Below are 10,894 nucleotides of genomic sequence, written 5' to 3' on the forward strand. Positions count from 1 at the left end.
GTGCAGCAATGTAAGTAAGCAACTAACCGCTCCAACACCACAGTTGCTAAAATATTTCCCCTCCTGACCGGAGCAGCGTTTCTAGAGAATATTTAACAGGGAGCATTTTAATGCTTCTAACGATGTTGAAACTAAAGAACAAATATTGACGCAGAGGGCACCACAACTCTCCCCAAAGAGTAAAATACATCCTTTATGAAAGGAAAAAGCACTTGGCCAAAATATCCCCCAAACCCTGCACAATTGGTCCTTAGAAGGCACAGGAGCCAATTTGGCACAGCCAGGACCTGGGCACTAATGCGCCAGGCAGCATCTTAGGTCTCTTCTCTCTCTGTGAGGCCAAGGTTTCCCCACCAAGCCCCACTGAGCCTCCAGCCAGCGCTACTGGGCTTGGAGGCCACCCCAGGCCGCAGCTGGCGGCCGCTGGCACAAGGGCTGAGTAACTGGGCCAGGACCTGGCCACGGGGCTGTAGAGTTTGGCCCAGTGAGGCCACCCTGCGCGGCAGCTCCACCAACCCCGGGCGGGCGGCCCTGGAGGTGAGGCTGGCCTAACGGGACCCTCCCTGCGCCCCGGGTGGCGGTGAGTCAGGGCGCGTTATGCAAGTGCTGGCCGGGCCAGCCCCCGGCGCCTCCCCTAGGTCCTTCACCCCGGGCGGTTACGAAAGCGCGACCCCCTCCCCCCGGGGCCATAAAGCCGCGGGGCGCCGGGCGGGCCTCGCCTCTTTTGCTCCCCGCGCGCCAGGACGCGGTGGCTAGGCTGGTGCGCGTCTCCGACGGTGAGCAGCTGCCCGGCTGTCCTCGGGGTGGGCGGCGGCGGGGAGGGCAGCGGCGGGCCGGGTGGTCCGGTCCGGGGCTGGCGGTCACGGCGACGCGTCTCCCGCAGGCTTGACTCCTGGGCAAGATGGAGTGGGTGTGGGCACTCGTGTTGCTGGCGGCGCTGGGCAGCGGCCGCGCGGAGCGCGACTGCAGAGTGAGCAGCTTCCGAGTCAAAGAGAACTTCGACAAGACTCTGGTAGGTATCAGCCCAGGAGGCCCCGGTGGCCCAGCCCCCGCTTCCCCTACTTCCCGGTGGCCGGTCGTGGACCCTCAGACACACCAAACCCCGGCTCTCCCTTTGGCAGTTCTCCGGGACCTGGTACGCCATAGCCAAGAAGGACCCTGAAGGTCTCTTTCTGCAAGACAACATCGTCGCCGAATTCTCCGTGGATGAGAATGGCCACATGAGTGCCACTGCCAAGGGACGTGTTCGCCTTTTGAGGCAAGTGGCCTCTGGGTGGCCGTGTGCGTAGCGCCGATCTGAACGCCAAACCCTTACTGGGGAGGGAAGGGAGCACCAGGGTGGGATGGAGGGAGGAAGCTCTTTGCTGGGTTTGGCTGAGGATCCCCTTGGCTTTTGCAGTAACTGGGAAGTGTGTGCAGACATGGTGGGCACCTTCACTGACACAGAAGACCCTGCCAAGTTCAAGATGAAGTACTGGGGCGTAGCCTCCTTTCTCCAGAGAGGAAGTGAGTAGTCAGCTCAGTGGGACCATTTTGGGGATGGGAGGCATACCTGCCAAATCACTGGGTTCCTGCTCCAGCTGCACCCTTAGGAAGAATGGCCTAGGGGAAGATGTGTGGGTGCAGGAAACCTCAGCCCCGCCTGAGGTTAAGGGATTGGGATTGGGAGCAGCTAGTTCAAGAAACCTGACCCAACTCAAAAGGATCTTTGGGTTGCCGCGTGCCAAATTCCAGTCATCTACTGTGCCAGGGTGTGTAACCTGTTCCACACTTTGTCCTCTTACCGCTCCTTTGGGCTGAATTCCTGAGACAGCTTGACTGGGAACCCTAACAAAGGCTGAGACCCCCATCCAAGTTTGTAGGGAGCATTGTGCATGGGGTAGGCTCACTCCTCAATGTCCTGCCTGTTGATGCCGGGGTTCTGAGCTAGGCAGGGTGTTCTGAGTGTCATGGCCTCTTCTCTTTCTCCCAAGTACTGGAGCTCTGATGCAGGGTGTTGAGAACTCTCAGCAGGGCATCTTAAAACTTGGCCTACTCATGAGAATACATTATTTGCTCTTTCTACTACCCCCCCCCCATGTGTCCTAAGTTTCGAGTCCGGAATCTTCTTGGTAGCTAGAGAAATTTCAGGCCAGGAAGAGGCATGTCATGGAATCTTAGAGGAGAGTAAACCCTAGAGAGGGGATTCAGTATACAGATGAACAAACTGAGACCCGGAGAAAAAAGTGCTTTGCCCAAGATAACACAAGTTTGAGAGAGCCAATTCCGGAAGTCAGACATTCCAACGTCCAGGCCCAGATTGGGTGGCTCTGAACTGCAGTCTCCTAATACAGAGGGACCTTTGCAAAGTACCACTTGTGCTTTCTTGTGAGATAGGACCCAGGGACTCCTGAGGGGCCTGCTCTTCCATTGGTGATCCAGGGCAGAAGTGTCCTTCATGTCATTCATTGCTCTGCATGTGATCTTTGACTTCCTATAAAGTCATGTTAAATGAAATTGCATTTTTTATCAAATTACATTTTAGTGCTGATTTACACTGTATAAGAGTTGCTTATCTATAAGGAGAGAGAGCTTTTTTACCTTTAGAAATAATAAAAGTTATTTCAAATAGTGCAGCAAACTTCTTCAAGTGATTCATTTAGAGTAAAAAATACATTGTTTTTCTGGTAATGGATTGCAAAAACCAATATTAAGAGGTACAAGTTTCCTAATTTTTAGAAAGAATAAACACATAATTCTCATCAGCACTTTGAGGTGTGCTCCTTAAAGGGACAGAATATGGTTGACAATGCATTTAGTAAAGGGATGGGGTGAGGAAGGACCTGATGAGGAGGTAGGGTTTTGTCTCTTCTCTCCTGTCCCTACCAAACTATATTAGCTCCACTTTTAACTCTTGTATATTGGGATTCTATCTAAGATTTCATTTGGAGGTGGAAAAAAAAGTATTGAAATCTTGAAAGTGATTGCTATAGATATTAAGTGAGATAAGTATAATGTAGAAGGCTTAAGGATGAATTCCTTCTTAGGTTGCCTTTCAGAAAAGAAACAGTGTCCTGCACAGTGGTTAAGCCTGCCCTGTTAAAGTTATGCTACCTGAGTTCAAATCCCAATCCCACCTGTGGGACCGTGGATGTTTTCCTTGGCCTCTCTATCACTCATTTCCCTCCTCTGCAAAGTAGAGGTGGCCATAGCACCTACCTTATGAAGTTATGTTATGAGGATGCCATGAGTTGACATGCAGAAAGCACTTGACCAGTGCTGGTGACACAAATTCTCTGTGCCTCTTTGATATTGTTGCTTCTTGTTACCTCTCCAGAGAGGAAATCATGGCTTTACTTTCTGAGTCTGGAGTGAGAAAACATACATTGGGTTCAAATCTCTTGTTTTACAAGCGAAGAAACTGAATTACTGGCCCAGGAGACACAGCTGGTTGGTGGCACTTAGTGACACCTCTTAGCTGAAGTAAAAGGGACCCTTGTCAGGCTGCATAACAATGTCAGCCTGAAATGTTTTCATTACTGTTTCTCAAAGTCAGGGTCCCTGGATCATCCATATCTAAATCAGCTGTGGTGCTTGTTAAATGCAGATTTCTGGGCCCCAATCCAGATTTATTGAATCAGAAACTCTTGGGGTAGCCCCTGAAGTATGCTCCTTGAGTATGTTCCTTCCACATAAGGCAGTTTGAGAATTGGTGTAGATATTTCAATCCAGAGGGTTATCTTGGTCACTCAGGTATCAAGGCTCCAGATACCACTGACTTTGCTGGTCCATTGGACTAGTCAAGAATAGCATAAAATCTGTCACCTGCCTGGCTCAGCTAGACTGTGAAGCCTGAGAACCTCAGGAAGCATCTCCCTTCGTATCCCTACTTTGAATAATTGGCAGGTGCAGGTTTAGGGAACTGAAGGGAAATTGTTCCAGAACTACAGCAATGAGTGTCCCAACTGGCAGGACACATCAACGTGGGCAGCGAACCTAGATAGGGAGGAATGAAGGGACAAGAGACACGAAGGGTGACAGCAAGACAAAAGTTCTGATCAAGCTGCAAACTTTTATTGTTCACACAGGGGTATTTATGGGCTGGGGATAGGGGGAGCTCTCTTACCGGCAGTTGCTAGAAGTCTTCACAAGGTGAGATAGCGCAGGATGTCTCAGGAAGACAGATGGCCGCAGGGTGTCTCAGGGAGATGGATGGCTGCAGGGTGTCTCCCAGGCGAGATGTCTCCTAGGGGGCTGTTTCTTGTAACTGTCAGGCTATTCTTTGAAGGAGAACTCCCTTTTGGTCCCTGGCAAATGAGTGACAGATTTTCAATAGAACCAGGTCACTAAGACAGTTTTTGATACCAGGCATTTTCTTTGATTGGGGACTAGCAGTCCAAACCTCTAAACCAGTGTATATAACCAGTACAGTTGTAGACACAGCTGTAATTCAGCCCCACTTCCTGAGGTAGTGGAGGGTAGACAGGGGCTCTGGCTACATAGTTGCTGCTTCCAGCACTCTGCTTACCTAGTCTACTGCATGCAATTATTAGATGCTGTCTGGAAACAGTTGGGGTTGTCTGGCTCTCCAAAGGACCCTGCCTAGCTGCTGGATGCGAGGAGGCTGGAGAAGCAAGATAATTGTTGCTGCTCATGCAGAGCCTCTCTTGCAAATACTCTTAGAAAGGAGAGTTTGGTCAAGGTTGTTAGGATTGAAACTCTTCATCTTTGAGTTATCCTACCAAAAAGAAGCTGGAGATAAACCAAACCAACTTAAGCTTTCTTTAAAAGCAAGAATAGTAGTCGACTTTACTAAAGCCATACATTGAAAGTTAACTTAGTTTCTATGTAGGAATTCACTCTGGCAACAATATTGGAAAAACAATTTTTTTCTTTTAAGCAGCAGATTTGCCAAGCTAATAGCTGCCTGGACCAGGAGTGGAGGTAACACTTTAAAGGCTGGTGCTTTTGTGTCTGAGGGGCAGATTTCTGGGGCACCCATGATGACACAGTGATCCCATAACCAGGGAAGAGATGATTTCATCCAGGGATAAAAAGACTGCCCAGATCTCAGGGGCCTGGGAGGGAGCTCGCGGTTAGGCTGAGGCCCAGCAGCAGGCCCATGGCTTCTATTCTTGGCCCATCCGCTGAATAACTTTGCGGTCACTGCTGAGCCGTCTTCCGTCTGGGTCATCCTCTGAGGTTGGCCTCTGACATTCACCCAGGGACAGCCTGGAAGGTGCGGTGGTGTCTCATTCTTCCTCCTGCCAGGTTGGATGTGAGCTGAAGAAGTGGCCCCTTCCCTGTCCTGTGTTAACTTTCTTTCCTGGGCCTGGGTTTGTACTAAATCCCATCTAGGCTGGTACTCCAGAAAGGCACCCCCAGAGGACACTTAGGGTGACCTCTAGAGCTGGCCCCACACTCTCCAGTGCTGAAGTCTCCATCCCCTCTGCCTTCCTCCAACATGGAGCTCCACGTGGGCAGGTCATCCCTTGGGTGCAAGACACAAAGGCCTTTGGTTTGTTGTCCCTTCTGGTCTCAATCTACCTAGTATCTGGAGTCTCTGGTGTAGAGGTTAGGTATGTGGATTCTGGAGTCGCACTCCTGGGTTAGAATTCCATTTCTGCTCTGCTTTCTGTGATCCTAGGTGAATTATTTAATTTCTCTTTACCTCAGTTTTCTTATCTGTAAAATAAGAAATGGTAGTATGCCCTTTGGGTTCAATGTGAGAAATAATCGAGGCAACACATGGAAAGTGTCCACACAGTGACTGGCACATAATTTAGTGCTCAGGAGGTAACAGCCACAGATACATGTCAATGAGAATGTCGAATTAAGTAGAGAGATGTGGCATTTTTATCCAAATATACTATATTTGGATAAAATATTCTATATTTGAATAAAACTTGAACACATTGTTCCTTCTCTGTGGTAAATCACTCACATATATTCATAGTATTTTCCATTCTGCCTTTGTTGATATTTTTACTACCTTTATTTATACTTAATCTTCATTGCTTATATCCAACATTTGAAGAATAAATGTGGTCTATTTATTATGCTACTGCTGGAAGTCCTGAAGTCCACACGTTCTTAGAAGGAGTTGCTGATGCTAGATAGTCGCCTTTCTGTGTCCCAAAGCAAAATCTTCTCTCTGGCTAGCACAAAGAGTTGGGCTCCTAAGCAGGAAAGAGGGTGGATCCAGCAGAGCCAGGATCATCAGAGAGGCGTCCTCCAATGGACTGAGGTGGGAGGGAAGTAGGTCAGTGAGAGGAGTAGGAGCTAGCACCTGTACATCATCCCCAAAGACAGGCCCTGGTATTGGGGCTAACATAAGTTGGTGGCAATCACACATTAGACAAAGACATAGATACTATTGGAGGGTAGATGGTGAAGATGGCGGTAGATAGGTTTGTTCTATGATTTTGATGGGCTCACATTCTCAGCGGTCTTTTCTCTTGGAAAGACGCTGTGTTATTTACCATCAGGGAGAGAGCGGATCCTGGACATAAATGTGGCTTCCTCTGTGCCAGAACTTTCTCCATAAAGAAAAGCAAGATCCTTTCTTGTTTTCCTGGTTTTGCAAAAGTTGTCAGAAATCTCCTGCTTCCTAAGAAAATGCAGTAGGGTCCAGGTAGTGAGTTTCCAGGACTTCTTTCCACTGAAGGCAAGGTGTCACTTAACACTGGCTTTCTGGCTTGCAGTTGATGACCACTGGATCATCGACACGGACTACCACACGTTCGCCCTGCAGTACTCCTGCCGCCTCCTCAACTTTGATGGCACCTGTGCAGATAGCTACTCTTTTGTGTTTGCACGTGATCCCAATGGCCTGACCCCCGAGATACGGAAGCTGGTGAGGCAGCGGCAGGAGGAGCTGTGCCTGGACCGGCAGTACCGGTGGATTGAGCACAATGGTGAGTGGCCTTTCCCCAGGGCTCAGGGAGACAGGTTCCAGCCAGAGAATGAATGCCTTGTGTCTGTAATGAAGAGAAAGCGGGAGTCTGGCGCCCTTCTGGGCCCTTCTTGGTCCTGCTTGATCAGGTCTTTCCTTGGCCTTATCCCTGGGAAGGTTGATCAGACACTTTTTTCCAAAACCCTGGCACTTTTAATTAAGTAAAACACTTCCCTTTTATTCTGCTGTCTCAAGCCATTTCACTCCTGGCTCCTCTGCCCAGAAAAACCATTCTGATTGAATGAATATTTGGGGGGATTAAGTGTCCCTGCTAGAGAACTGGGCAGTGAACATGACCATCAATGTAAAAATGTAAACAGAGACATCAACATAGCAAATGCAGACAAGAATGATGTCAACAAATGTTCTTTATTCTCTATGAAACCAAATAATCATTATATTGATTAGCTGGGTTTCCTCACTTTGGTTTTATGGGGATCCCCTGGAACAACCACAGGATCTTTTTATAGATATTACCCTTGTCTGATCTGGACTTAAAAACTAGAGTGGAAAAAAAAACGTGCTGTCTATTTTGAATCGACACTCACTCCTTTGGTTTCAGAATCCAGATAGGGTCACCCTAAAGTGTAGAAAAAGGGAGTGAAACTGAATGTTTCTGTTTGGTGTAACTGACCCATTACACCAAAAAAACAAAACAGACCAAACACATAAATAGGCATGGAAGCCTCACCCTGCAGGGCAGCCACGTGCAGGGCTGGTAAAGCATTCCTCACAGGCACCTCCCGGAGCCCTTCACCTGCCGTCACCTCCCTTAATCCTCAGGAACACCTTGAAGTTTACACTCATTATCCACATTCTGAGATGAGAAAATGGAGGCTAAGAAAGATCATGAACATTGCCCAAGATCTCCAATAGGTAGCTGAGTTGAATGCAAACCCAGATGTCCCTTGTTGGCACCACCTGTGACACAGGACATGGGACATGGTGAACACTATGGAACTACCAAGAGTAAGACTGAGATCAGGTTGACTTGGCCCTCATGTCCTTAAATAAGAGGAGCTCCCTGCACCCCCCCCCAACCAGAATGCAATGAGGCACATTTGACAGAAACAAAGGGAAGCACTGTTTCATGCAGTAGGTCCTGTGCTGTACGCCCCCTGACCCTGGAGACTTCAAAGTGGTTCAGAAACAGCCTGGAGAGTGTTTATGAATTGCAGCTACATCTGACTTTGAGGGTTTCCATCTGTTGTGGTGCATTTGAATGAAGAATCACATGAATGGAGCCGAGCTCCAAGGCTACCATGGTGTTCATTATTTACAGAAACACCTGGTCCGTCTTTCTGTTATTATTAATGGCTTTGTTTTCTGCATTTCAGGTTACTGCCACAGCAAAACAGAAAACCTTTTGTAGCAACATCAAGGACATAAAAGTTTCATTTGAAAATTTCTGATTAACTTTCAATCTTCACCTCTATTTATCTTAGGAGTTTAGCTTGTCTCCACTCCCGCCCCCCTCCCCGCCCCTCGAATCCCCTTGCCTTCCCTTGGTGAACATAAAACATCATTGCACATCAAAATCCACGTAGGAATGAGTGAATCTGCATCACTGTGGATCTTATGGAAGTTTCCTGAGACTTGGAATTCCAAACTTTGATTTATTAAAATATAGCTATCAGCTTCCTATGATTTGAGTTTTCTTTGTATTCACAGATTGCAGGTGGAGGTGCACTCTTCTATACCAACAGGGCATTCTCCCTTTGTGCTCTCTGCAGGACCTTTGACTAATTCTAGCATCTAACCTCCATTATTAAAGACCGCAGCTTCTCCCACTTCCTGAAAAGGAGGTTTCCTCATTAACCCAGGAAGGCCTTAACTACCATCCTGGCCAAGGCACTGAGGCCCAAAGAGGAAGTGAATGTGGCCAGACCAGGCCAGCAAGCTCAGGCAGTGCTGGGCCTCTGAGACTGGCCAACCAGCTGGGTTTGGGAGGCCTGGATGCACGGATGGGGTGAGTTCCAGGAAACAGCTCCACTCTCCATTGCCTCTGGCAGGTGATTCTCTTGTTTCATGTGTGGTCAACACAAGGAAGGAGGCAGTCTCAGGGTTTTCAGAAGGTGGGGAGAGAGAGGATATGGAAGATGGGCTCTGAAAGCCAGGTCAGTAGGAAAGTTCACAATGTCCCCCACCTGAAGTATGCATGGAGGGCGAGGTGGGAGCAGAAGCAGTCAGGACTGGGGCAGAACACTAGTGTCCTACACTGTTAGCAGCACTTGTGAGTTTGCATACAAACCCACTTGCCTCAGTTTCCCACAGGTTCCCACGGGTCTCAGTTTCTCATCTTCAAAAAACAGCTAGTCTTTTGTGCTAGATAATCTTGGTTTTAAGTTAAACTCCAATTTATCTGTGTGTTTGGGGCTGGTTACCTGGCTTCTCTGAGCCTACACTTCTCTTGAAATATAGGGAAGCAGGCTCTGCCTGATGGGACGCAGTGGATTCAATGAGGCGATGTCTGTTAGAGCTCTGAGGGGCTGTGCAGATCCTGGCCATGCCAGGCTGCATGTGTGAAATGCATCGGAAGGTGGGGGGTTGGTGCTGGCACTTTCTAGGGACTAGGGAGGCTTCTGTGTCCCCCACCTCCATTTGCCTTATTTGCCACCAAAGATAGGGAGACTGGGGACCACACATGGGAAAGCTTCTGCTTTCCATTCTCAGGGAACAGCAGGCTGTCACAGCCTGGGGTCTCAGTCTCAGTTTGGCAGCCCCAGAAATCTATATGATATCCAGGTATTCCTTCCCAAAAGAGCTTAAAATTACCAAGTCTACTAACTAAATCTTTTTTTTTTTTTAATGTGGTGATGGGGATTGAACCCCGGGCCACATGCATGCTAAGCAAGTGCTTTACCACTGAGCTATCTCCTCAGCCCCCAAGTCTACTAACTAGAGATGGGCAAAGACTCCTTGTCCGTTTGTCCCTGAGCTTAAGGTCGCCATAAATCTTCACGTCAGAAGCGAGCTACTCCAGAAACTTCACGAGTGATGGCAACAACCCTGGGTCTGATTGGCCTTGGAACAAAGCTTTACTGAGCATCTATCTACTCCATGGTGGCCCTGTGATCACCCAGCCATTGGCCCAGCCCCCAAGGGCCTGTTTGTCACTGGGCTGGCTTTGACTCTGATCTCTCCCCTTTCCCCATTTTCTGTCAGGGTGTTTCATAAAACTGTAGGTCTCCAAACACCATCTGCATCTCCCAACAACACTGTACCTCCAAGCCCCAGCCCCACAGCTCTATATACACTGCCTATTGTGTTTGGATGCCCCCAGGTTTCAATTTTCTTTTAAATTTTTTTTGTAGTTGTAGATGAACAGAATGCCTTTATTTATTTTATTTATTTCTTACACGGTGCTGAGGATTAAACCCAGTGCCTCACACATGCTAGGCAAGTGCTCTGCCACTGAGCTACAGCCCCAGCTCCCAGGTTTCAAATTTATAGGCTACTACTGAAACTTGGCTCTCTCACCCTGTTTTTCTCCCAGTCTTCTCCATTGATGCCTGCTCCACTATTCAACCAGTTTTAGCTAAAAATCTAGGAGTTGCCCTGGAATCCTCTCTTTCTCTCACATTCTACATGCTTTCCATCAATAAATTGTCTTTGTGCCACCCTCTCTAAGAATATCCAGGATCAGTTCTCATGATCCATCAGGAATGACACCCACCTCCAGATCCCCAGCAGCTGCCTAATTGCTCTCCATTTTCATTCCTGCTCCTCAAAGTCGGACCCTTGCATAGCAACCAGAACGATATTTACACTCATTCATCAGCTCACGTCAGTCTCCCTTTGCAAACCCCAGTGGCGCCTACTGAACACTGACTCAGCTCCTTAGGGTGGTCTCTCAAACCCTCCCTGACCTAGACCTGGACCCTCTGGCATCCATTGAAGGGCTCCAGCAGGGCACCCCTCCATCCCAACATCAAGGACAGTGTCTGGTACAGAGGAGGC

At 48.5% G+C, this 10,894-nt stretch overlaps 1 protein-coding gene across 1 annotated transcript; it reads left to right on the forward strand.

The window, feature by feature from the left end:
* Positions 1-620: 620 nt before the first annotated feature.
* Rbp4 (retinol binding protein 4) lies at positions 621-8,578 on the forward strand. Its single transcript, XM_078037957.1, has 6 exons — positions 621-776; positions 884-1,012; positions 1,122-1,258; positions 1,400-1,506; positions 6,684-6,896; positions 8,272-8,578. Exons 2-6 carry the CDS (start codon positions 902-904, stop codon positions 8,304-8,306), a joined length of 603 nt encoding a protein of 200 aa, XP_077894083.1. The 5' UTR covers positions 621-776; positions 884-901; the 3' UTR covers positions 8,307-8,578.
* Positions 8,579-10,894: the final 2,316 nt, after the last annotated feature.

Source organism: Ictidomys tridecemlineatus, chromosome 1 (assembly GCF_052094955.1).
Source record: "Ictidomys tridecemlineatus isolate mIctTri1 chromosome 1, mIctTri1.hap1, whole genome shotgun sequence".
Taxonomy (NCBI): Eukaryota; Metazoa; Chordata; class Mammalia; order Rodentia; family Sciuridae; genus Ictidomys; species Ictidomys tridecemlineatus.

Coding starts and splice junctions, on each gene's coding strand:
- Rbp4 (XM_078037957.1), top strand. CDS start 902: ATGGAGTGGGTGTGGGCACTCGTGTTGCTGGCGGCGCTGGGCAGCGGC. Junction 1,013..1,121: donor AGAACTTCGACAAGACTCTG/GTAGGTATCAGC, acceptor TCCCTTTGGCAG/TTCTCCGGGACCTGGTACGC. Junction 1,259..1,399: donor GGACGTGTTCGCCTTTTGAG/GCAAGTGGCCTC, acceptor TGGCTTTTGCAG/TAACTGGGAAGTGTGTGCAG.